This window comes from Gekko japonicus, unplaced genomic scaffold (genome assembly GCF_001447785.1).
Source record: "Gekko japonicus isolate JY-2015 unplaced genomic scaffold, Gekko_japonicus_V1.1 scaffold718, whole genome shotgun sequence".
Lineage (NCBI taxonomy): Eukaryota > Metazoa > Chordata > Lepidosauria > Squamata > Gekkonidae > Gekko > Gekko japonicus.
The window spans coordinates 342,882-370,122 of record NW_015161425.1 but is presented as its reverse complement, the minus strand read 5'-3'; the positions used below and the strand labels follow the sequence as shown (position 1 = coordinate 370,122).

At 42.3% G+C, this 27,241-nt stretch overlaps 1 protein-coding gene across 3 annotated transcripts in view; it reads left to right on the top strand.

Annotated features, from left to right (window-relative positions):
* The window catches only part of NCK2 (NCK adaptor protein 2), an 88,526-nt gene extending 64,832 nt beyond the window's left edge, over positions 1–23,694 (top strand). For all 3 annotated transcript variants that reach the window (XM_015428554.1, XM_015428559.1, XM_015428564.1), the window contains 2 exons: positions 12,724–13,445; positions 22,910–23,694. In XM_015428554.1, the coding sequence (XP_015284040.1) occupies positions 12,724–13,445; positions 22,910–23,104 (917 nt within the window). In that variant the 3' untranslated portion in view covers positions 23,105–23,694. The remainder of the gene's footprint in view (positions 1–12,723; positions 13,446–22,909) is intronic.
* The last annotated feature ends 3,547 nt before the right edge of the window (positions 23,695–27,241 follow it).

Sequence of the window (27,241 nt, the reverse complement as noted above, 5' to 3'; positions counted from 1 at the left end):
CCTAGTGGGGAGAAAGGTATTATGGGGTATACATGAAGTACATAAATAAACCTGTGCAGGTTCAGTTGCCAAACATTGTGCTGCAGACCTGCTGTCTTCCCCGCTTCAGTGCAATTACACATCTTAGTATGGGGTCATCACAGTCACTAGGTCTGTTAAAATGTGGACAACTTGCTCAGGTTTCAAACCTTATTAGTAGGAGAGGCAAGGGGAAGATGTGCCCCGCCATGATTGTGCTCCCCAGGGATTCAAAGAAACAAGATTGGTGGGCTCCTGTACTTTTTTTTTATGAGCACAACAAACTCAGTAAACCTGAACAGAGGGAAGGAAGAAGTGCTTTTCCTGTATCCTAAATTCCAACTTCCAGGCAAAAACCATCCCATCTCTGTTGTTGCCTCTTAAAATGCATCGGAGGGGAAGGATGAGGCTGGGCTTTTACTAAAATAGGCTCTAGAAATTATATCTGAGGACTCTGCAGAAGTAGGTGTTCCTCTTGCCGAACAGCAGAATGAGTCACGGGGGTACTGCAGTTAGCAATCAGCTAAGTGCCAGGAGTTAAGTAACTATCAGATTTTCTTAACTTTTGACAACTTTAATCTCAGCTTTTGTTCTTTTTTAAAGGATGATTTCTTTAAAAAGTGGCTGAATTTGACTGGCTGGAGGGTGGCCCATCTTTCTTGCTGAGACATGAGGCAGGATTACACAGCAGTCAAATAAGATCCAATGTGGTAAAGAGTGTCAGACTAGGATCTGGGAGACCCAGGTTCAGATCCCCACTTGTGCCATGGAAGCTCGCTGGGTGACCTTGGCCTAGTCACACTGTCTCAGCCTAACCTACCTCACAGGGTTGTTGTGAGGATAAAATGGAGGAGAGAATTATGGAAGCCACTGTTGGGGAGAAAAGTGGGGAATGAAATAAATAAGTAGTACGAGACATTCGATGAACAGTAGGAGTAGAACAGAAATTAGAAACAGTGCAAAAAATAGAAACCATGCAGTAAGATAATACATATAATAAAGTGGAATAGACTATAATCCATATTCCCTTTGTAAAAGCGCTGTCCATTCTGTTGCAATGCAGCCATTACTCTCTCTATAGAAATGCATTCCTGATGTAATAATGCCTCTTGCTCCTCATCTATTGTTTTATAATTCAAAACAAGTGATTCTGTTTATGCGATGTAACGTGATAAACCGCTAAATACTGAGCACCATTTATATGCACACTTATTCTTCAAAAGCTTTTTAAGCAGCTGTAGGATATTTTTTCTTAAATTCTATCCTTCCAGCCACAAAATAAAATGGCAGATGTATTACTGTGAATATGGCAACAATTTCTCCTTAAAACTCTCAGTTCATTTCCTTTTCAGGTTTAGTTGTCACAGTTAATATAACACAGTAGCCCTAACAATTTATACAAGTTTTGGCCTGTAATCCCAGACTATTATAAAAGCTATCAAAATTTATGTAATTGAAACTGTGATTTTTTTTGGGGGGGGGGGGAGTCTTCAGAGGAAAAATAGCCTGTGCAGTTGTTTGTATTTATTTATTTATTTTTGAATGTGATTTCTATATCCCTCTCAGCTTATGGTACCCAATTCTAGAAAAAATTGCACTAGACAACTTTGAATGGGAAAGTATAGTAAATGCGAAATACAAATTAATGCGATTTAACTAAAATGCTAGTGAAAACGATGATAAAATCACTGCAGTTGACTTCCTACTGTTAGAAATATTACTACAATTATTAGAATATTAGTCAAGTTTGAGTCAAGGTGATATGCCTATCTCACCCTGTTCTCTTATTGCAACGGTTGTATGTTCATACCTTACTGGTCACGTATTATAATGTATTATAAAAAAAATTCAATAAAAACATTGTTTTAAAAAAATTATTTATTTATTTTTAGATTTACACCCTGCCCCTCCCCTGGGTCACAGGGCTCATGGTGGCTCACAACATCCAATAAAGCTATAAATAAACGTTAAACATACTTACAAAAACATTAAATTACAATCCATAAAATAGCACCAAAGTTCAGGCATCAGAGTAAAATAATAATTTGGCACACAGCAGCCAACACCCCAGACTGCTGTCACGGAAAGCAAAACAAACCAGCAGCACTGCTAATAGGTGGTAGAATACTGGCCTTGAATGTCTTCAACGGGAAGCCTGGTGGAACAACCCCATCTTACAGACTCTGTGGAATCTAGAAAGATTCAACAGGGCCCAAATGTCATCTGGCAGAGAATTCCACCAGGCAGGGGCCGCTATAGAAAAAGCTATTTCCCTCATCAAGGATAGTTGAACCACCTGTGGGCCAGGCACCACCAATAGACCACATAAAGAAGAACAAAGCATCCGGGGGGAGCACATATAGGAAGAGGTGGTCCCATAGGTATGAAGGTCACAGACCGTTTAGGACAGAGGTATCAAACTCATTTGTTACAAGGCCGGATCTGACATGAATGTCACTTTGTCGGGCCAGGCCATGTGTGCCTTAAAATGTAATGGAGATAGAAACTGTATAAAGGACAGCAGCTGGTATGTTCTGAGTTGGTGCATCCTCACTGCAAAGCCCCATGGGCTGGGAGGGGGGTGCAGAGGAAAACCAACATAGGCAGACTGGAGAGGCAGCAGTGCAACACTGGGCAGATGCTCCCATGATGTTTAACTGCTGTAGACGAGGTTGTTCTGCTGTGCCGAAGCTACAAAGGAGTGGATCTGCCCCCCCCCCCCCCCCCCCAGCACTTCCTCCCTTGCATCAGTTGCTCACAGGCCGCATAATAGCCATGAATGGGCCAGATCCGGCCCCTGGGCCTTATGTTTGACACCCCTGGTTTAGGACTTTAAAAGTGAGAACTGGAACTTTGAACTCGTGAGTGTGTGTGTGACCTTTGTGAGCATCCTGGCCAGAGATGCTAATTGCAACTGCCTGTGATATCGCTGTAGATTCCTGGCTACCCAGTGCTAAAGTGGATACATTTTTTTGTGTGTATTGCATTTCCAGAGCTTTGCTTTATCCCATAGATAGAATGAACAGATGTTTAGTTTGAGAAAATAAAAGGGTGTACTTTCATAGTGTGGTTTAAGCTATTGACCCCAGGTTGTGGCAGCAGTTTTTATTTCTCCCCTCCTTTGCCAGCTGTGTATCGTGCTACAGACCTTTACCTGGAGTTTCTGAAAATGGAAACTGCTCATATCTGCATAGTTGTGTAATATAAACAGGACCCAGAGAACACAAAAAACCTTAAAAATACCTTTTTAAAAGCATCCTTCTCTTTCCCATTGAAATAAAGCTTAATTTTGGCTAGACTGTGCCATTAAGTTAAAAGCCTCCTCGCTTTATTTTGGCACTACAGATAGTGCCATTAAGTTAAAACCTCCTTTTCTCTATGGAAGATTGAATGAGTCAAAGAACGTGATTTCTGCGGACAAGTATTATAAATACAGCACGAAAGGACATGTGTTGCATCTGTGTTTGTTTAAATATTTAGAGACTTGTCACCTTAACAGCATGACCGTTGATTTGATAAAACTATCCAGACACTGCCAACCTTTTCTTGGAAGTTCTGAGTTCTTAATCTCAAGTAAGAAATCTTGTTGAGTGCTGCATGTGTGTAGTACAGAGGAATCCAGACAGTACTCCTTACCAACAAATCAGTATATGCTTCATTATTAAATATGTGAATATATAAGACTGGGAAACTTGGCTTAAATTGATTCCTTTACCTATTCAAACATGGGACAGAAATAATTAGATATATCCGAGAATTGGAGGATTAATATGAAGCTAAACTGGCAAAATGTTTGTAATCTACACTCTGAGCCCTTGGATTACCAGTGACTATGAAAAAGAAGAAGACACATACGGTGTGGAGTTTTGGAAAGTCTGTAGTTCCTCAGATATTTGGTGAACTCTTAAAAATAAGAAGGTGTCTCCAATTATTATATAGCCAAGTATCAACTCAATATGTGTTTTAAATATATGATGGCCAAACAATGAAAGTCTGTTGTTTAAAATCAGTATGGAATGTATGTAAATTAAGAGTGTCAGTGAACAGGATAGATCCAGGTTACTTAGATTCATCATTGTTCTTTCACTTGGGGAAGGTGGGAAGTTTAAAGTGCTATAATGAGAACTCATCATTAAAACCTACGAATATGCAAAAACATGTGAAGGCTTGGTAAGTTTGAGGTTCTGACGTATAAACTTGCTTCCTCTGCAAACTGAGTATTGAAAACTATAATTAGAAAATGGCACATTAGTCTACAGAAACAGGCTTTAAAAACTCTGCTGCTGAAATACATGGAATGGAAGTGCAATCTCTGGAGGCTCTCTCTCTCCCCCCCCCCCCCCCAAAGTGCTCTACAGGGATTAGATTTATGTTGCCATGCAGCCGTAGTGCTTTGGAAACAGTAGAGCTGCATACCTTTTGCTCTGCTGCCTCCTGGAGCTCAGGGATCATATTTTCTCTGTCTTGAATTCAACACTGTCACCTGCTCTTCTGTTAGCTCCCAGCTACCCTGCAACCAGGAGAAGGAAAGGAACTCCTATCATTGACAGGCAGCTCGAACAACAAAAGCCTTAATTGCTGATCTTTTTATACGTATTCTCCATACAGAACCATAGAAGTGAATAACTGAAAGGCGGGGTGTGACTGTTTAAAATAAGTAAATAAGTTTTGCCTACTTGTGAAACCTGTTCCAGGCTGGACTTTTTTTGTTTGTTTTTCTCAGAAAAGTTTGTTTCCAGTTTTTAAGGCTGTTAGTTACATACTTTGTAAATTATAAGTAAAGAAATAATGTATTTCCCTTGCTTGGCCAGCATTCCTTTTTAAGGGTTGGGCTACAGATGGAAAGAATGAGGTGGGTCGGGTGTGTGAACACAAAGACTGGATAGGTATACATTTTGGTATAAGAAACGTGTGCTTTGTAATAACGTGCTGCCAAAATTGGATTTCTATTTTATGTTCACATGTTCTTGAAAGGGACTTATGTATTGACTTGCAAGTATGGAAGATGAATTTGTCCTACTGTGGCATATTTAAGATGTGATAGGCAAGAGCAGGGGTCTCATCCTGCCGGAGCTCCCTGATACATCGCTCCGGCAGAGACGCTCTGGGGGGTGGGGGTCACATGGTGAAGCCCCGCCCCTTCTTCAGGCCGCCCTCTGCTCTCTCGCCCTCCCTGCCTTCCCAGCGGCGGCTCTTGCTGTCGGCGGAAGCGGAGCTCTGCAGGGGGAGCAGGGAGGCGCGTCCACACCGGAGTGCTGCTGCTTAGCAGGTTCCCAAAGTCTCCTCCCGTCGACATGGTGCCTGGCTGCACTGGAGGGGTGTTTTTCGGGGGAGACAGGAGGGTTTTAAAATGCAGGAGGGGAGGGCAGCGGCGGTTGACGGCTGGTCCCTGTGATGAGGGCGGCCGGCGGCTCTCGCCCTCCCTGCCTTCCCAGCGGCGGCTCTTGCTGTCGGCGGAAGCGGAGCTCTGAAGGGGGAGCAGGGAGGCGCGTCCACACACCGGAGTGCTGCTGCTGCTGGCGGCGATGCCAGCGTGACCTCCGATCTCTGCCAGTGACTCCTGGATCCCGCCCTTCCGCCCCCCCCCCCCCCACTCCACCCCCTCCGCCTCCCTCGTTTTCGCCACTCCAAGCTCGCCAGCAATTACCACAACAGGCACAACCGTTAACAGCAGAGAGCCGCCACCCCCTCCCCTAGGTAGACCCAGCCCGTCCAACCCTCTTGCAATCCACATGGCGGGCAAGGATGGGCAAGCGAGGGCAGCTGGCTTTGGCGGCGCCCACTGAGCATGCTCCCTCGAACCCTCCTGACTCCCAAAGCCACCCTCCCTCCCCTTCCCAAAGGAGCACGGACAACCAGAAAGGGCTCCCGGCGGCTTCGCCTGCTTCGACGGCGCATGCTCCTTCTGCGGGCCTGGGGTGGGGAGGGTCCCAAATCTGCGTGGGGAGGACGTGACGTCGCTGCGAAAGCGCTGTGGTGCCTAGAAACATTCTCCGCATCGGTGTCGTTGTCACCAGCGCGTGGGGCAGCGCGGGGCCGGGGGAGCCGGTGGACGGGGGGGAGCGGTGAGGCAGCTGTTGCTGCTCCTGCTCGGATGGAGCTCCCGGCCGCCTTCCCGATGAACCCTAGCTGCTCCACCGCCGGCAGGATGACAAGGAGGGAGGGGGAGGAGAGCGTGGCCGGCGGGGCTCCTCTTCTTGCTGCTCCTCTTCCTGCCGCTGCCTGATTAATTCAAACATTAAAACAGTGGTGGTGAGTTGGACGGATTCAATGAGCTTTTCCACTGTTGAAAATGGGAGGAAGTTTTTCCCATTTGAAAACGGGGGGAAAGTCTGTTGTAGGGATGATGGGACTACCAAGGACAAAAGCCATCTGTGACAGGGGCTGTAATAAAGAGGGTATTGGCTGAGGTCAAGCAAAAAGGTGAGCAGGGTCCAACCCAACATCTCTTCCTCCTTACCTGTTGGGGAATCCATGCTCTCTGTGTCTTTTTTATTCAAATAATATTGTTTAGGAGGTCGAACAGGCCTTCCTTGGTTGCAGGACCCACATGCAATACATTTTCCCTATTAACGATTACTTTTAATTAAACATTATGGGGGAATAGTTGTCCCCATACCAATCACAAAAGCAAGACTCTCTCAGACAAGGGTGAAGAAGAAGAAAAGTTGGTTTTATACCATGCTTTTCACTACCCAAAGGAGTTTTAGAGTGGCTTAAAATCTCCTTCCCTTCCTCTCCCCACAACAGTCACCCTGTGAGGTAGGTGGGGCTGAGAGAGCTCTGATTGAGAACTGCATGTGGAGGAGTGAGGAATTAAAGCTGGCCCTCCAGATTAGAGTCTGCCAACCTTTATAAGATTTTATAAATTCACCAAAAGAAACACATGAAGGAGCCTTACGACAGCTCTCTAACAATGGTGCTACATGTGATGAAATTAACATGTGTCAGGTGGAACTGGTTTAAGCATGCTGGCCTTACCCCTGCTTAAACAGAATCGCTGGCTCATGAGCATGGCATCTACACACATAGGAAACCTATGCAAATAAGCTCCACCTCCATGACTGGATATAATCATGCTCACAACAAGTTGGTGATTGCACACAGAAAGGGGATGGGGCTAGCATGTTCATGCCCACTCTCCCTCTAGGCATAGTGACATCAGCAGAAGTCTACTGACTCCGATCTTTAGTTATGATTGTTTATTCTGACTGGCAGCGCTTCCAGGTCTCAGGTCTTTCCCATCATCCCATATGATCCTTTTAACCCAAAATGTTGAGGATTGAACCTAGGACCTTCTTCATGTGAGGTAGGTGCTGTACCATGGAACTATGTCTCGGCTTACCAACCTTCAGGTGGTAGCTGGAGCTCTCCTGGGATGACAACTGATCTCCAGGTGACAAAGATCAGCTTGCCCCTTTGGAAGGTAGACTCTATGGCATTTAGCAAAATAATGAGTGATCAAACTGTCACAGTTGTTAAATGTTTGACAATGGATGCTGAATGGTGAAATTTTAATTAACCACAAATGTTCTAAAAGCATCCATGCATTACATTTCTGTTCAAGACCTATCCTTTTGAAGCAATACACAATGTTGGCTGTTACACTTAATGCAGAGAGTACAATAAACAAACCTTCTGTAGGTGATGCATACGTTTTTACCCCTGCTGCCGGACAAGTTGGTTTCCGTGTAATATCTCAAATTTATTCTGTCAAATGCATGCTGTTTATGTCTCTGATTGACCAAATTAAAAACAACTTTTATAAAAAATGAATCACATATGGAAACATTCCGTGGCTATTAGCCAGAAGGTGTAGATGGAACACTCTGCCTGGGGCAGGGATGCTCTGTATTCTTGGTGCTTGGGGGGCAACAATGGGAGGGCTTCTGGAGTTCTGGCACCACTGGTGGACCTCTTGGTGGCACCTAATTTTCAGCCACTGTGTGACACAGAATGTTGGAACGGATGGGCCACCTGCCTGATCCAGCATGGCTTCTTTTATGTTCTTATGTCTGGCACAGTGATGCTCTGCGTTCTTGGTACTTGGGGGGGCAAGAGTGGGAGGGCTTCTGGATTTCAGTGTGTTGGACTGGATGGGCTTCTGGATTTCAGGCCCCGCTGGTGGACCTCAGGAAGGCCCCTGGTATTTTTGGCCGATGTGTGACACAGTGTGTTGGACTGGGGTGGAGCCTGAGTGGTGGGTGTGGCCTTCTGGCACACTTCCGGTGATGTCAGGGGGTGTGGCCTTATGACACACTTCCGGTAATGTCAGGGGGTGTGGCATATGCTAATGAGTTATGCTAATGAGCTCCGGCAGCTCTTTTTCTACAAAAAGACCCCTGGGCAAGAGTATCATTTTATGTATCATTTTATTCATTTAGTAAAGAGAATTATTTTGTGTATCACATTTTGAGGTTTGCCTACGTGTTGCTTCTGGGGAATGGTACCTCTGTGTATTTCAAAACTATTCTTGAAACCTGAATTACTACGAGACATACTCAAATGTATTTTTCTCATTGTAGATTACTGGTTTTGTATAGTTAGTGTTGTTGAAGCTTATTTTTTGTTTCAGAGTAAAAAAGATGTTCCAGATAGTGTTCAGTAGCACAGGGGCAGATTTCCAAATCATGAACAATCTTTCTTTGTATTTGAAGCTTCCACAGTATTCCAGGGGAGACCTAGTAATAGTTTGTCTTCTATGAATTTTCATTGGATGCAGCTCTTCCTTATAATAAAGGCAGTCTATATTTTGACTTGTCTCCATGCAGTTTAAATAACGCTTGAGGGCATTGTTTTAAACAAGGAAGTATAAAACAGTTGACTCCCGATTGTCCTTTCTAACTAAACTAGACAGACATAAGGACTGCCTTCTCCCATACAAGCCTACCTGCTCCCTCCAGTCATCCCAGAGGCTGTGCTTTGTTTGCCCTCCCCATCTGAGGCTAGACGGGTGGCAACCCAAGAAAGGGCCTGTTCTGTCGTGGCACCAAAACTTTGGAACTCTCTCCTCAGGGAGATTCGTCTGTCTCCATTTGTCAGTATCCTTTGCCAGGAGATGAAGACTTTTTTGTTTTGTCTGGCATACATCCAGTAATGGTTATTGGGGCCCCTTCGAATGTTTGTTTGTTTCAATGTTCCCTCTAACTGAACAGAGCAGTTGACATACTGAGCAGAATATAATTGCTGTGATTTTAAGGTGGGCAGTGGGCAGTGCAAGACCTTGTGCAGCTCCAGACTGCTGCTGAGCGGGGCTTCCTGTGTTCATGAGCGGCCACTCACATGCACAGCTTAGAAGGAACACTGGTTTGTGTGTTTTAATTGAATTTTATAATTGTAACTATATTTTAAATTGTTTGATTTTTTAAATGTTCGCCACATTGTGGACCCTGATTGGGTGGAAAGGTGGCATAAAAATGTTTTGAATGAATAAATAATACAGTAAGAAATTTTGCCTTGTATTTCATACCTTGAAGCATAATTGTAAAAGAGCCTAATGAGGATATATGAAAACTACAGTATAAATTGTAATATGATTATAGAAATCAACATTTAGTGATATGAAAATAATTAAAACATATGTTAATCATGTAGGTGTCTCAATGACATTCAGTATTTGATTAAATATAGATCTTTTTTATAATCTGGAGCCTAAATGGCACTGAATTCTGTTGTGGTTGTGGCATAACACCTGAGCACATAGAAGTCTGGTGCTTGAAACATCTGGGCTCTCTCAAGAAACAACAAGAAAAAAATCACAGTTTATCTCCCTAAAGATCATTTGCATAAAGATTATTACAGACATGGTTAACTGGAGACATATAGGAAACAGGAAGCAGAAGTCATTTGTACTATTTAACTGAATGGTTTCTAAGTAAAAAGGGGAAAGTAAATGCTGAATTTTGAGGCAGCGTTATATGTGTGAAAAACCTGCCTTCCTCTGTGATCATGGGTTGCACAACTGTAGCTGATAAGGAATCCCTAGAAGGTATTACAGTATACAAGCCCCCAAAAAGCACTCATCATATGTCAGTCATTTTGCTAGCCTTTAATAAACCTTTGCAAATAATGTAAACATTTTTTTAAAATACTTCTACATATGGCATATAAGTTCAGAATTTCCCAGCAATTAACATTAAACGGTACTTGTTCACAGTTTCTGACTAAGTGTTCTTGTATTACTTGATGGGAATTTTTGTTCCCCCTCCAGAATGGCCAGTGATTTATATAGATTCTAGGACTTGTTCTTAAGTAATTATCCTGTAATACTACTGAAGAAAATAGTGGAATCCAGAGTTGCTAACCTCCAGGTGGTACCTGGTGATCTCCTGCTATTAGAACTGATCTCCAACTGATAGAGATCAGTGTCCCTGGAGGAAATGGCTGCTTTGGAAGGTGGATTCTATAGCACTAATCCATTGAAGTCCCTCCCCTGTCTAAACCCCACCCTCCTCAGGCTCCACCCCCAAAATCTCCAGGTATTTCCCATTCCAGAGCTGGCATCCCTAGTGGAATCTGCTGTTATGCTGTCATTTGAAGAGAGCCTTTCATTGACAAACTTTTACTGGAGTCTTACTGAATTAATAGCAGCACTGTTTCCTGGGCCTGTGTCACATAGTATAGTCACAGTTTTATTAACTGGCATCCAGGTGGAATTGGGGTTGCCTGTTAATTAAACATGCCGGTTAAGAAAACTTTATCAGGCTGCACTCAAGCAAGTCAAGCTGCGCTCGCCTGACTAACTCAACTGCCATTCATGTGACTGATTTGGGCAGTTCCTGGCATGCCATTTAATGGTACCTTTCCAGTTAACCAAGTGGCAGTTAATAAAGCTTTTACTGTACCATAACTTGCATTGCTTTGCTAAGGCGTATGTTCACTGGCTAGGAGGAATGCCTGGCTGGATCACTTAGATGAGGGGGAAGAGGCATTATTACCTTTACATCATACCTGCACAGTCTGAGAAGAGTTTTTCCCCCCTTCAGGTGTAGTGGGGCCTGAAGCTGGTTATATTAGTTCAGCAAGCGCACTTCTTTTATTGTGCTTCTTGTTGTTTCAACTTCCATTTTGTCAGCACATCTTTTTTTTTTTATGCTGTTGAGATGATACTTTGTCATAGTGCAGCCAGCATATTAAGCTGCCCAAGACCAGCATTTTAGGTTTTAACTGTTTGGTGTGTAATTAATAAGTGGTATAGTCAAACAAACTATGCTGGTTAATGTAATCATGTAGGTTTATATGTATATATAAATAAAATTGCTGTTTAGGATTTTTAAAAATTTCTTTAAGTGATGGAGTTTCTTTGTTATACTCCTCATGATCCTTCAGTCGATGTTCATATCACAATCATTTCCTGTATGTTAGGCAAAAGACCTTATAGGATCCCGGTATAATTTGAAAACTTGGATTTTCTTCATCTGTGATGTTTGCCATTGTGTTTAATGGTGTTTGGTTTTTTGGTTTGAGTTAGATTTTTTTGCATACAATAAGAATCCCAGACTGCAAAGTAAGTTTGAATTTGAATTAGGGTTAGGTTTGTGAACCTTTGTGTTGCTTGGTGGTGGAAAGTGCTATCAAGCGCAGCTGACTTATGGCGACCCTGTTCAGAAGTGGTTTGCCATTGCCTGCCTCCGCACAGCAACTGTGGACTTCCTTGGTGGTGTCCCATCCAAATACAAACGAGGACTGGCCTTGATTATCTTTCAGATATGATGAGTTTGAGCTAGCCTGAATTATCCAGGTCAGGACTGTGTGATTTAGAGCTTCGTAAACGGGACTGCAAATCTGAGAACATAGTAATGAATAATTATTCCTGCACTGGATCTTTATCCCAGTAGTGTCAAAATGGAGATTATATTACCGATCTTTTAGTGCCAACAGTTGAATGTATACCTCAGTAATTAATCAGAATGATGCTGATGTGAAACTGATGTGCTTGTCTTTACTGTAAAATTTCTAGTAAAATGTATACTTCTGCTTTTTGAAAGTGCTGTATTTTTTGCATTCTGACTTCAGTGCAGTTTGGTATAATAAGTAAATATTCCCATGTGGTGACAGGTGGCAAGAGAGGAAGAGAAGATAACAGTGGAATTTCAACCAGTTCCTGCTGCATCTCCTCCGTGCCATGCAACATTTTTTTCGGGAGGGTGCCCTGACCCTAGACCATGTCTTTGCTGGTGTGGGGAATTGCACAGGAGGCTGTTGGAAGTGGGGGAGATGGGAGATATCTGCTCCTAACAACTCTTATTTGTAGTAGCTTTTGTCCAGTTCATATTTGTTAGTGGAAGTGATTTCTTATTGTGTAGAACTGTAGTGGAGTCACAATTAAAGGTCAGTTTACATTTTAAGAGATACTATTCCTAGAACATGGCCCAATGTGTAATGAATTATAAAAACAGAATTTCCTTTGACACACTGCCTGTATTTCTCTGTCTGTTCCGTCTATTGTGATTATGCCGGAAAACACACTGTAAGGACACATCAGAGCTTTTATATAGTAGTTACCCTTCTGAAATGAAGAAACTTCTTTAAATATTAGCATGTTCATTTTTCCTGACAGCTTTTGGGGCATTATCGCTCCTTTTGTCTTTGTCTTAATTGTTTTCTTGACAGATACAGGAAGCAGTTGGAGGATTTTTCAGCTCTGTACTTGATCCGGTATATTTATTGAGTGTTCATTAGATTTCTTCTTTTTTTTCCCAACAGGTTTGGGTAAAACAAAAAGGAAGACGAGTGCTCGAGATGCTTCTCCAACTCCTAGCACTGATGCAGAGTACCCATCTAATGGTAGCAGTGCTGATCGGATTTACGATCTGAACATCCCAGCCTATGTTAAATTTGCCTACATGGCAGAGAGGGAGGATGAATTGTCCCTTGTGAAAGGATCTCGAGTCATTGTTATGGAAAAATGCAGTGATGGCTGGTGGAGAGGGAGCTACAATGGGCAGATTGGCTGGTTTCCTTCAAACTATGTAGTAGAAGAAGTTGAAGAAGCAACTGCCGATTCACCGAGTTTTCTGAGTTTAAGGAAAGGAGCATCCATGAGTAATGGGCAGACCATGAAAGTGCTTCATGTTGTTCAGACACTGTATCCGTTTAGTTCCGTCACAGAAGAAGAGCTCAACTTTGAGAAAGGTGAAACCATGGAAGTCATAGAGAAACCTGAAAATGACCCAGAATGGTGGAAATGTAAAAATTCTCGAGGGCAAATCGGTCTTGTTCCCAAAAACTATGTAGTAATAGTAAGTGATGGTCCTACCCTTAATGCTTCCCATCCGCCTCAGATAAGCTACACAGGGCCCTCTTCTACAGGACGGTTTGCTGGAAGAGAGTGGTATTATGGGAATGTTACTCGGCATCAGGCGGAATGTGCTCTGAATGAAAGGGGAGTGGAAGGGGACTTCCTTGTCAGAGACAGTGAATCTTCGGTAAGTAGGCCTCACTTTGAAATCTGGAATGCTGAAAAGTGTTTGATTTTTGGTTTTGCAGTTCATCCTATGGGGTTTATTAAACTGCAGATATTCCCATATGGAGAAGAGAGTGACTGTCATACCGAAAACATTTACAGGATTAGAGCTATATGTTATGCTAACACAGATCATCTTCATCACTTCATAATGCAGCTGTTTTTAGAGGTGAACATAGCTGATATTACCTAGATAGACTTACTTCATGTGCAATACTAAATCTGATGTTTGTGCATAATCCTTGGGTTCTCTTTTGTTTGCTGCAATACCCTCTCTCCCTTCCTTCCCACTTGGACACTAAATTGATATATACAAACCAACCCTAATTTGCTGGTTTGGTTCTAAAGGAAAGCTGTGGCGCGGTTAGAGCGAGGAGTGCAGCACAAGGATGAGTGTTTGCCCTGCCAGCTTCTTCATGGATCACCGGATCATTATTTGGTTTGCATCTTAATGGGAGGCAGTGGTGGAAGTTCAGATCAATTCCATTTTGTATCTCTAATATACCATTACAGGCGGGGATGGATGTCTAATTCGAAAAGAGGATTTCCTGTGAATACAAATTCAATATTCATTATTAATAATCATAATAAATATTTCACAATAGGTTCTGTTTGTGTTGATGCATCTGCACTAATAATGAAGTATTACATTAAAATGTTTAATTTAGTACAATCATAAATAAATAGAATGTCCTTGGTATATTTCTCTGCTTTCTTTTTTTTCTAATAATGGTTTTTTAAAAAAAGGAAAAAAAGCAGCCCTGGACACATGCAATTGCCATGTATATTCTAAATTTGAGCAGGCTGTGGCAGAAAAAATGCTGCCTCTGCCTCTTTCATATTCGTATAGCTCCAAAGAAACAGTTATGTTACTTGCTGTGGAGAAGACAAAGGCTACATTCCTATGCATACCTAGTTGGCACTGATTGCACTGAAATCCTAAACCTGTATAGGATTGCAGTTGGATACTCTTGGGACACCTTTAAGCCTGACCAATTATTGCAGCAACAGCTGTCATTGTATGCAGCTGACTGACTACTGTTAGGTGAGCTCACTCTCCTGCTGCTTCCTGTGGGTTACACACTAGGGCTCTCCACAGCTGCCATAATTACCACCAAATGAAATACTAAGATGTTTGTCAAATTTAAATCTGTATATCCTATCCTTGCTTATTTCAGTATTATGTATGTTTTTAAAAAACAACCTCTAATCACTACTTGTTAGTATTATGAGCTTACCTTCCCCCCTCCTCAGAGAGGAGGAGGAGATTAGATTTATACCCCCCCCTTCACTCAGAGCGGCTTACAAACTCCTTTCCCTTCCCCTCCCCACAACAGACACCCTGTGAGATAGGTGGGGCTGAGAGAGCTCTTGACAGAAACTGCTCTTTTTCAAGAACAGCTCTTATCAGAGCTACGGCTTGCCCAAGGTCATCCAGCCAGGTGCAAGTGGAGGAGTGGGGAATCAAACCCGGTTCTCCCAGATTAGAGTCCACACACTTAACCACTACACCAAACTACTACCCTTCACAACCTCTATCACCACAGGTTCAGGGTTACAGATAGGTTAGGCATTCAGTTTTCCACCCATCTTGCCTCTTTCCAAATATAGAGAGAGTGCCGCTGACCCGTTCACAGCACCACTTCTCCCTCACTGGACAGGGTAGCCCAATCCCCTTGAACAATCACCCCTCAATCAGACACTGCATGGAGCTTTTGGGGTTGTGACTCAAATACTGTTTCATTCGCTGCCACCGTTTATTCATACAGGCCAAGATCTTAGTTTGCCATGTGTGCGCTTCTTTCCCCGAGACCATACATATCCACCCCACAGGGTTAAATAAACAAAAGTTAGCTTTGAATTATGGTTTAAATACAGTGTTGGAGTGAATCAGGTAGATAATTACAAAGTCTCTTCACACTTGAACTTTTGAACCATAGCTGTACTCAGACGTTTGGGGATCTTTTGTTACAAATCGGCCTTTTCTCAGTCCGCAGCCGTTCTGCTACACCCTGGCTCAAGCTTGCGGCTTCTTCCCTCAGCCAGTTCTGACTCCCAACTGAACTAACAGGTGTCTAACTGTCCGCCTCTGACCAACACTCTGTCAGCTCGTGTTGGTGGCTCTTAGGGAGAGGCAGAACCTAATCTGTCCGTCACAGCCCCATCCACCAGGGCTTGGCAGTCCGGACACCTGAGACTAGCTCATACCTTTCTCTCATCCCCAGGAGGAAGTCACAGTGGGAATATAAACATGGCCGTTACCTGTGAGCCGGTTCATCGTGTCCGCCTTCTCCCTGTTAGCCCCTTCTCCAGAGTGAACAACAGTTTAGTCCAGGCCACTACGTTTGTTAGCTTGTACAAACTGACCTGCAACTTATAAAAGAGGCTTGGAGCTACTGATCGGTAAAAAGACGGTAGCCGATAACTTTTTGTTTGTGAAACAACTTGGTTTGATTATTGATCTTTTTGTTTTGTCTGTGTGCTGTTCCTATACGTTTACTAAAATTGGACTGTTTGGGGTGGGGTTCTGTTTTTAATATCATCTTACGGTGGGATAGCTGTACGCATTTTAGGGTATGTTTTGCTCCCTCGTTTGTTCATGGGAATTAAAACTGTCCGGCTGCACTCATTTCCCAGGCCTTCCCTGTGATTCATAGGGCAGGTGTATGAGCAAGAGATCTAATCTTTTTCCTTTGGCCTCCAGGAGAATGGATTGGGCATTTCAACAGCCCTTGATGTCTCTTTGGGAGTGTGTTATGACAATTTACGGGACGTCCTTACTCTACCCGCCCCCCCCTTCAGTTCTGTTGTTGTTCTTTTCTACCCCAGCAGGGATAAATAATTATATATAATGTTTACAATACACTTCGTGTGTGTTACTACAAACTTGGGAAGCACATGGGAATTATTATACCCCATATGGAGTGAGACTGAGAAAATAGAGACTGTTAATGTAGGGCAATCCTCGTGAGGTGATGGCTGAGATAACATTTCAATCACTGTTTCCATCTCACGCCTCACGCATGGGTCGACAGGGTAGCCCATGATACCAGCTTTCAGTAAAACCTTTGTTCTTAGGAAGCTAGAAGAGTATAGGTGTGGCAGTGCCTCCTGCCTTACCTAATCCCTGCCAGCATCTCAAAACTAGTTCAGCTCTTGCGGCAAACTGATCTTCCCACCAAATCTTTGAGGCAAAAGGCTGGCAGGAACCCTGGAGTGGTTACAAGGGCCCAAACTTGCTTTTCAGGCATCTTGTGGGTTCTAGAAACTGCTTACAAAGTGTTGCTAACCACAGATTCTTCATCACCTCAGCTGACTAGTAATATTGTTCCTTACGTGTTCAACCTGACAACCATAGTTTGGCCCTGTGCGTGAATAATTTCAGACCGTACTTGTGGAGAACACATTTTTGCAGAACATCTCGCTACATGTTTGGGGGGAAATTTTATGAATGATTCAAAGTTTGACGCCGTTATATACTACATGAGCCAGGAATCATATGCTGCTTTGAGACAAAGATAGTCACATTCTTCAGGGTTATAGTTGGGCACTGAAGCTGCTTGTTTTTCTGTGGGCTAGGATCACTTATATTGAAAGGAGCATATCACTAACTTTGTATAAAAGTTAATGTGATCATTGTTCATTGGAATTCAAATGCCCTTTGCAAATGACCATCATAACTGAGTGGATAAAATTTGAGTGTGCTGGATCCATTGTCTTGGGTATTCTGTAATAGCATATCTCCTCCAGAGTGTGTAAGTAGTTTAGGGTGCTGATGAACATTCAGGTGCCTTTAACCAACGTCAGTAGGTTCACCAGTTGTGTTCCTTTGTAAACTGGAATCTGGCTATAAATTATCCATGCTCTGATTATATCCACACCTGATTATTCCCATGCATTCTATGTGGGGCTGTCTTTAAAAGCTTCGTTTAGTGCAAAATGGATCCTTACTGATAACCACATGAAACACATCTCAGCTGAAAGAAATGGGACTGGCTGCTGATTTGTTTCAAGCATGGTGCAAAATGCTGGTGCACGCCTTTAAATGGGACTCTGGGGTGCCTTAAGGGGGGTACCCTTCTTCCGTATGAACCCTCCTGAACATGTGAGGTCTGGTTGAGCATGCTGTGGGTGGCCGTGAGGGAAAAGTCTGCGGAATGCCTTCCCTGTGTTTCTGGCATCCTCTTTGCCAGACTTAAAATGTTTTTCTTCTCTCAAGCTTCTATTTTTACATGTAAATGGTTCTCTTCCTGATTGTGACTATTTCTATTAATTGATCTTCATTTTGCTTCTGCAGAAAACCAGATGTTCATGGCTATGTTGCTGAATTATCTCATCCTTTTCTTTAAACGACTCATTCCATATCTGTTTTTCTGCTGCTTTTTTTTAGTTGTTTTTCTTTATTTTAACATTTTGCTCCTGAGCTTGTTTTCAGTTGATTGGGCATGTTTAACTCCTTTACTGTTCACAGCCTTAAGAACCTTAAATAATGACTTGGGTGGAATAACTTGTCTGCAAAATGAAACAGGAGGAGGAGAAACCATCTTGCTTGAGTTCTAGAGAGCGCATAGATTGCTTGAGGGAAAGACCTTGGAGAAAACTGCCATTTTCAAATTGTGTCCTGCTACCATGATTCCTTGTGGGCCTCTAGTTTATATATATTTAACTGAAAGGAACATAGGGGTTCAGAGCAAATACACATATAAACTGTGGTTATGTAAGGCAGTAAAATTTTCATATATAATGGGTGGTATCTTCCTCTTGGGTCGACAGGGTAGCCCAACACTTTCCACTATTAATCTGTTTTAGACCATGCATTGGAGTAACCAGACTTAAATTCAGCTGAAACGTTACAGTAATTGATAAAAAGAGGAGTGTTTGCTTAAAGAGGAGAGTCAGTTTGGTGTAGTGGTTAAGTGTTCAGACTCTAATCTGGGAGAACCGGGTTTGATTCCGCACTCCTCCACTTGCACCTTGGGCAAGCCATAGTTCTGATAAGAGCTGTCCTTGAAAAAGAGCAGTTTCGGTCAGAGCTCTCTCAGCCCCACCTACCTTACAGGGTGTCTGTTGTGGGGAGGGGAAGGGATAGGAATTTGTAAGCCGCTCTGAGACTCCTTCGGGTAGTGAAGGGCGGGGTATAAATCCAATCTCCTCCTCTTCTTCTTAATCCAACATACTTTGTTGTATAGTAGCATCACAAGACATTAATTGGAAATTTATATAAGAAAATACAGTGGCACACCAGCTGCTACTGTGGTCTAGATTTGAGTAGTTCACCATGGTTGAGTAGTTCACCAACCTCGAGGGTTTGTTTGTTTGTTTTTTAGAAAAAAATACTAGTTCCAGTCATTTGCCATGAATCCATTTGTGCTGTTTATTCTAGTGTATCTGTATTAGAAATGCTTCTGCCTCCACATGCACAACTTGGTATCTGTTATTCATCTAGGCCCCCATCTGACTCTCCCCATCAGACCCTTTAAAATATGTATGCTGAAACTAAAATTCATAATTGCCATGATGCCGATTATTATTCTTTTTTCTTTGAGGAGTATTAAGACTGCAAATTTGTAATGGTTGGAAGTATAATCAAGAGGCATTTTTGAACATGGACAGCACTAGTACTGTGATCATAAGATTTTTATCCACACCACATTTTGTCGTATAGTAGTTTAAAGCAGAACATTTTAATCTGCAAATTATTTATTTTATTGCTGTGGCAATACCTGAGCCGGATGAAAGAACAACACCAACCACCACCATAAGGGTGCTGGTAGGTTTTCCCACCCCGTATAAATATGTGGCCCCGTATAAATATGTGGCCCTAGTCAGGGGATAAAAATGGTGACTAGCACCGACCTGTAAGCCGCTCAGAGACCCCCTGGATAAGGGGGTTTGAGCGGGATATAAAGTCGAATGTTAAATAAAAAATAAATAAAATACACTATTTTAACACAGGTTTTCTTAAAATCATTGTGGACACCGTGGGTCAGCGTTACGGTGCCTCCAGGGCACTGGCCCCTAACAAATAACTAGTATAGGCATACCCTTAAAATGCCCGTGAGCACTGTGTGAAACTCCAGGGGTTGAAGCATGGGAAAGATTGCATGCAAAGCCATCCAACTGCAGCAGCTATGTCCAGTGGGAAAAGGGGCCGAAATATCTGCCAAGAGCTGAAACGAAAAAGGGGGGGAGGGAATAGAAACAAAATATAAAAATAAACACTCTTGGAACAAATTCTAGGAGGACAGCAGGGAACAGTTTCAGACTGCATTTTTATTTTCCACATAGTATATAGGATGCCTGTGTTTTGAAAGAATGGATTTTATGCTTTAATGTAAATATTTCCATTGAGAAAGGATAGGAAGTGATAATGCCAGTAACATTTTCTGTGTCACTTAACTCCTGTGTTGCTTAAGATACAAACTCACTGTTAGGAGGAGAGCAGTGGCCTTTTTCTCTTTGATTGATAGATGATGATTGTTATCCTTCTAAATAATTAGTTGCACGGTCCTTGCTTATGTCTCCCTTTCCTACACATACCCATCTCCTCTTGTGAGCTGCCTTCCTTTGCCTAGAATGTCCGTTCTGCCCTCAAGTAACACACACTTCTATTTCTGTAGACCTCCTTATACTTTTTTTTAGACCTTCTTATACTGTTTTGGTACTAGTTCATGTTAAGTCATTACATTTTCCTCCCCGGTGGTGAATGTTTTCCATAGTCCCTATACAGTTTTATTGATATTCCAATTATAGAATTTGTTGCCAAAAGAAAAATTAAACTCAAGTATTTCTAATTCATTGTTCTTTAATAAAATGGGGGGGGGGACTTTCCTCGATGATTTGTCAGTAGCAATCCCAGGTGTTTCATTTTTAGAAAGCCAGCCACCAAAGGATCTTCTGTGGCTGCAGACGTCTTGCTGTAGCCAGATCCCTCCTAATTGCCCCAGTCATTCATCGTGCATTCTTTAAGGGTGTGGCTCAGATTACACCAATAGAGAATTATTTGGTGTTAAAGTTAATGTTATTTTTAGGTCTTGCAGTCTAAATGTCCTTGTTTCTAGTAGGTGTGGGGAAAGAAGTCGAAGATTTAAATGTCTCGGATAGGCAGCCAAGGCTGGAGGGTCTAAATCACTAGAATTACCAGATTGTCTGGCTGGCCTGATGTGGCTAGCCTGAGAGAAGAAAGCCCCACCCATGGAATGAGTTATCCAAAATAATTGCTGGTAAACTTTGCCACCACCTTTTAATGAAGAGCTATATATAGTTCTGTGCATCGTTATGAAACGAAGAGCTCCTCTCTTCATGCGTGCTCCAGTAAGTCTCAATCACCATAGAAATTAGCAGTGAAGAAACCGCTAATTTAATATCATCCCCTGTTTACTTAGAATGTTTGTGTGCCACGTTTTCAGAGCCCCACTCGAGGTGGCTTACATGAGAAAACCCCCCACAATATTAAAGTACAAGCGGTTAGATATCAACACTATAACAACTATCCATAAAATAGAGGCAGTTGATTAAAAAGCTGATCAGATAAAATGCATAATTTAAAAGCCTGGGTAAAAAGGTATGGTTTCGCCTGGTGCCTAAAAGAAAGGAAAGTCGGCAACAAGTGAGACTCAAGGGAGAGGGAACACTGGGTGCCACCACAGAAAATGGTGGAGCTGCCACCAGCTTCTCTGACGGTGGGGGGCACAGCGAGCAGGGCTGCACATGCAGATCGTAACTGGCAGGCTGGATAGGATGGGAGTAAACAGTCCTTCACTTACTCTGCCCTCCCCAAGCTGTTTAGAGCCTTAAAGGTAAGAACCAGCGTTTTGATTTGCAGTAACAGAAAAGTAACTAGTGCAGATCGTTCGGCAGTGCAAGCTGAACAGCAGAAGATGAAGAAGAGCAGGTTTTTATACCCCGCTTGTCTCTACCCTAAGGAGCAGCTTACAATCACCTTCCCTTCCTCTCCGCACAACAGGCCTCTTGTGAGGTAGATGGGGTTGAGAGCAGTGTTCCCTCTAAGCTGAGTTAGTGTGAGCTAGCTCACAGTTTTTTTAGCTTCCGGCTCACACATTTTTGTCTTAGGTCAGGAAGGATGGCTCCAGAGCAAACTAATGTATGCAGCAGCCAAATCGCTCGCTCACAACTTTAATGCCAGTAGCTCACAAAGTAGAATTTTTGCTCACAAGGCTCCACAGCTTAGAGGGAGCATTGGTTGAGAGAGTTCTGAGAGAACTGTGACTGGCCCAAGGTCGCCCAGCAGGCTTCATGTGCAGGAGTGGGGAATCAAACTCGGTTCTCCAGATTAGAGTCCACCATTCTTACCCAGTATACCACGCTGGTATTCTATCCAGTCCCTCCATATTAGCTACTCAGTTCCTTGGCTACTTAGGCAATCTGTGTCCAACCTAACAAACTGAAAGAGAAAACAGATCCATTTGACTGGTGTCTGAGATAATCTGATGCTTGTTCTGTTCATTCACATAGCCCAAGCCCCTGAACTGACCATCAGGTCTCCAGAGGAAAAAACTGTTTGTGGGAAATTCAAAAAAAAAAAAGGAACGAAAGATGCACATATGAAATATATTTGCTTGGGGGGGGGGCATGATTCAATCTGAGTGACTGAAGTATGACATTTCTCAGTTCCAGAAGTTCTGTTTGCAAAGCACTTTTTTCTGAGCATTTTTAAAATGTACCGCATTTTTCTGTTTACTTCATTTTGTGATGACTTTCTCTCCCAGAGGGTCCCCTAGTGTCTTACCTAATTCTCTCCTCCATGTACACCTCACAACAACCCTGGGAGGTAGGCTGGGAGGAGTGCGGGGGACTGGGCCAAGGCCCCCCAGTGAGGCTCCATGGCGGAGTAGGGATTTGAGCCTGGTTCTCCCGGATCCTAGTCCAAACTCTAACCACTACAGCTCACTGGCTCTCAAGTGGCAAAAATAAATCGGGTGTCTGAAAACATTAATCTCTCATGAAGTTTGTCTCATAGTAACCTGTAAGGGACAAACATACTTTAAATACCGTGACAGGGAAGTAATTTGATTCTGTAGATGTGTGTCCTGTTCTTAAAAGTTAAATAGGACCCGCTCTTAAAACCTTAGCATGTATTTGAAAGGTACTTCTTTGTCAGGATGGAGCAAGAAAGGCCCTCTTGTGGCCATTGCTTAAAAGAACATTGCTGGTGTGTGATACATCTTTGTATAATTTCGGTGTTCTGGTCTCTATTCATAGTGCAGCTGTGTGTAGCTGCGGACGAGCTTTTGCTTAACTGTGCATATACTCATCATGGTTTTAGTCATCTGCTGTTTTGAAGTACCTGCAGCACTGAAGCAGTGAGGGGATCCAGGAATGTAACTGAATTAGTTCATCGCGGTCTTAAAATTGTATGTTTGTCTATCACTGTCTTTAAATGTCTTCTTCCCTTTCTGTTCACAGCCCAGTGACTTTTCAGTATCTCTAAAGGCATCAGGGAAGAACAAACATTTCAAAGTGCAGTTGGTGGACAATGTCTATTGCATTGGGCAGCGTCGATTTAATACTATGGATGAGTTGGTGGAACACTACAAAAAAGCTCCCATCTTCACCAGTGAACATGGGGAAAAGTTATATCTTGTCAAAGCACTTCAGTGACATTGAAGATGGACTAGGCCTGCCGGGCCTCTACTAACTTACAAGCCTTAGGTCCTACGTTCACTTTTATAGAGCAGAGCAATCTACACCAGTCTGAAACAGTCTTCAAAGAATGACCTCTTTCTAAAGTATTTGCTTGGTTGGTTATATTCTCTCTTCCATTCCCCCACCCCCCCACCCCTTTTTTTCTGTTTGCCTTTTGAAACTTCGGTTGTTTCATGTTCCCTCAGGTTGAAAATTTCACCTAAGTGGCCATTGCAAGCACTCATTTTCCTCCCTGGTTTCTAAACTCCCTCCTCCGTATACGTTTACATAGTTAGCTCACACAAATGAGGGGTGTTCTCAATTCAAAGCAGTGTTAAATTGTTCGGATAGCTCACGCTGGCAGAACGCTAGCAGAACTCATCATTAAGAGACTTTGGGCACAGTTTGAATGCACTGAACCTGCAGCTAATTAAGTGAAATATAGTAGACATTAACAGTTGTGGCTGTGAGTTCTGTAGCTATTTTGCTTACCAAGTAGTATATTCCAGAAATTCCTAGTTTCTAGAAGCACTCTTTACACTCTTTTTCTCAACTATTACATTGCCTCCTTGACTCTTTGTGAAGAGTACACTAATTAAAGCATTTTGTAATAGTACTTCTTAAACTACTACGGTAAGATTGTAGTAAAAGAAAACTATCTAGCGTATTTTGACATGTAAATGCAACAGATGTTTCATTGAAAGTTGATTACTTAGAGAATCATTGAATTGTAATGGTTGAATGTTTTGGTAATCTCCAACCAAATGTGCCATCCACATAATGCTTTTCTCTTCTTGCCCTTCTGCTTGTTTGAATTAAACAATTATGTATTTAATTCTTAAAGTAATATGTATCTGTAGCTGATTGACACTAATAAACATAACTAATTATAGGTAGGTGGGGCTTCCAACACATACATGCATTTGTATTATATATATATATATATATATATATTTGCATTTCCAGGAAAAAAATCAGGGTACAAAAAAGGGGAATGATTGGTAGTAAGACACACAGAATGTTATATGAAGAATACGCATTTTCTCTTTCTTTACTTTTAACCTTCTTTATGGTTTTTAAATATAATCTTGATGGCACATTCCTGAAAATTGAGAAAAGGACCTTTGATCCCAGAATCTTGCATACCCAGTTTTTTGGATATTGTAATAAAAAAAAGGTATCATGTGAAGATGGAGTATTGAATTTATGTTTGGGTAAATATGATGGAAACACCCCCACCCCCCAATGTGTGGAGGATAGAACTTGAATGACTGATCAGTCCGTTGGAAAGCTCGATATGTTCTGTGGCGTTCCTAATTTTGTTTACTGTAATTTGCAACTTCATAAGTTATTCGTAGAATCTACGACATACCCTGTGGCCTAGATGCTTCGGTTCACTTTTTTTGTTAAAATACACATCACTGAGATCTAACGCTGTACTAACTTTGTGGTTTCAGTAACCTCCCTGCTTGCACTGGTGTCTGATCTAAAGAGACCCTCTCACTGTAGTAGACTTGGCCGTTCTTTAACTCATCTCAGCACGTGCTACTGGAAGCAGCCTCTCTATACTACTCAAGCAATATCTTGAGAGCAAAGATACTTACTCCTCTGGCATTTCCTTTCCTGTGATTCCATTCATTGGAGCAGCAATCATTTGCCGCCTGGCCTAGAGTTACCTTATTTAAAGCTATTTAGGTGGCACTGGCTTGTTTTGAAGCACATTCCTTGGCTTAGAATTGCTCTGCGGCAGATGGGTTGTGGCTTACGGCCTCATTTTTGTGGTGTTTATCATGCTTAAATCTAACTATGTGGACACAGTTTACTTTTATGTGCCATATCTGTAAATGTGTTCAATCACCAACTGTCAGGAACAAAGAAATCTTGAAGGCAGATCAGGAAGTTGTCCCTTCATTACGGTATCCTGCCTGTCAGAGGCTGGCAGCAGACACTCAAGAATTAGTTGGCAAGAGATAAAAAATTTTTTGTCCACAGGGCAAGTTTCTTCTCAGCTCCCAGCACTTAGCAAGTGGCTTAAACCCTATTTGCATATGCATAAAAGCTTTAATTAAAGTGAGTTTGGTCATATGATTGTGGGTGGTTTCATCTATGAATGTCTAGTATATTTTTAATCATGTTAAGCTCATGTCAAGCTTAGTATGGTGACAGATACTCAGGAGTAATCATTCATTTTTAAAAATCGCTTTATGTTGTTTTGCTTTTAAAGTTTATTGTTACTTTTATTGTATATTTTCTGTGGCATAAACACGACGCATTTTTTGGGGGGGATTGCTGTTTTCTTTATGCTTATTTCTCACAAGTTGAACAGACTCAGTAATATTTCCTGTTTTTCAGAACTGGGGTACAATTTACCAAAACATTTTCCTGCACTAGCTCTATTGAAGTTTATTAGCAGTTATTAATGCATTAAATGTTTTCAAAACTCTGCCCAGTGTTTTTAAGGTTCCTTTACAAGCTGGGAAATCCAATTCGACAAAGTTGAAAAGGTTGCAATGTTGTTGTTGTTTTTATAATGGACCTTATATTGTCTATTGCTTTCTATCTCGATACAATATAAAGTGGATTGCTTTTATTGTTAAAAAATGTGTTGGTTGGGCTCTTCACAGAGAGCAATTAGTAGCTTAATTTATCACACCTCAAAGACAAATAAAAACAGCTCGAGTTATTCCTTTCCAGTGGGTACCAGATTGCATTTGTGAACGATGAATTCAGTCAAGTCAGCAGACTGAGCCTGTTCAGCAGACTAAATGCCCCTCCAGTTTCTGGTTTGGATTCTGTACTTCTGTATGCATAGTTCTGTTCTCTGTTGCACAGCACTGTTACTCTGGTACTAGCCTCTTGCCACTGGTGTCCTCCTCATACTGCTCTGTCTCCACACTGAGGACTGGTAGGAGAGCCCCCTTGTGGGTTCTGTGTAATTTGGGGGGAAAGGCAGCCCTTTGCCATCAGTATTCAGAGAAGTGGGTGGAACAGGATAGACTTGAGAGGCTGGCCTGATTTCCGGGGGGAAAGGAAATGTGAGGGGGGTCACTGTGAATGCCTTAAGCTAACCTATCTTCAACAGCTGTTGCCTTTTTGTTTTTGGAGCCTGGGGGACTGTCCCTTCCATAAGAGGTGGTGGAACAAACAAGGAATGCTACATCACTATAGGAGAAAGCACTTCCTGTTCCTCTTCCCTGTCTTGTGACAGTGCCAGAAGCCCTCCCCATCCTAGTTGGTAGAAGGGAATCCGAAGTTCTTTCACAGTTGAGTTATATAAATTCGCTTTGTTGCATGGAATTGTTTATTTCACTTCTAAAATACAAGCTTAACACAGGCAGTGAACCTAGCTGTCCTTTTTTCCAGTGATCCCTGCCTCTAACATCTATCCTCATCTTGCTTCTTTCAGCATAGTTTTTGTGTAATTTTTTGATGAGCAGTTGCTGGTGGTGAAGAGGCAGTGATTCACTCAACTGCAGCAAGATACTATAGATCGGAGGTAATAATAAGCACCCATGGTGTTACACCTTCGGTCTGAGCTGGAATATTTCAGTTTGTCGGGAGCTGGTTACATGTCTAAAGAAGGTTGCTTAGACAGGTTAGATCTGTGAATGCCCACAATGGTTACTAAGTCTCTTCTGCTGCATGAAGTAAAAGCATAATTACAAGTCTTGAGTATGTTGGGAATTTGACACAGTTTTTAGCAAATGGTCAGAAAATCTGACTGCAGTAATCAGTTTAGCCCTCTAAAATTGTGTTTCATGTTTCGTCACTTCTGGCTGCTATAGAAGTAAGATTGAAAAGGGTCCCTTCTGAACTCATTGGAATCTTTTGGCTTTGGGTATATTTGTTGGTTTTATTTACTTTGTTTATACTCTTCCTTTCTCTCTAATGTCGACCCAAAGTAGCTTACCTTGTTCTCTCCTCTACTTGATCCACACGACAGCCCTTTAAGGTAGGTTAGAATGAGAATGACAGACCCACAACAGCAAGTTTCCATGACAAGAGTATAAATTCAGACCTGAGTGTTCTGGCTCTCATACTGCTCCACACAGTTTATGGATTTGACTGAAATCTTACTGTGGAAGAAGGATGTAGAATAAGTGGTATATGAAA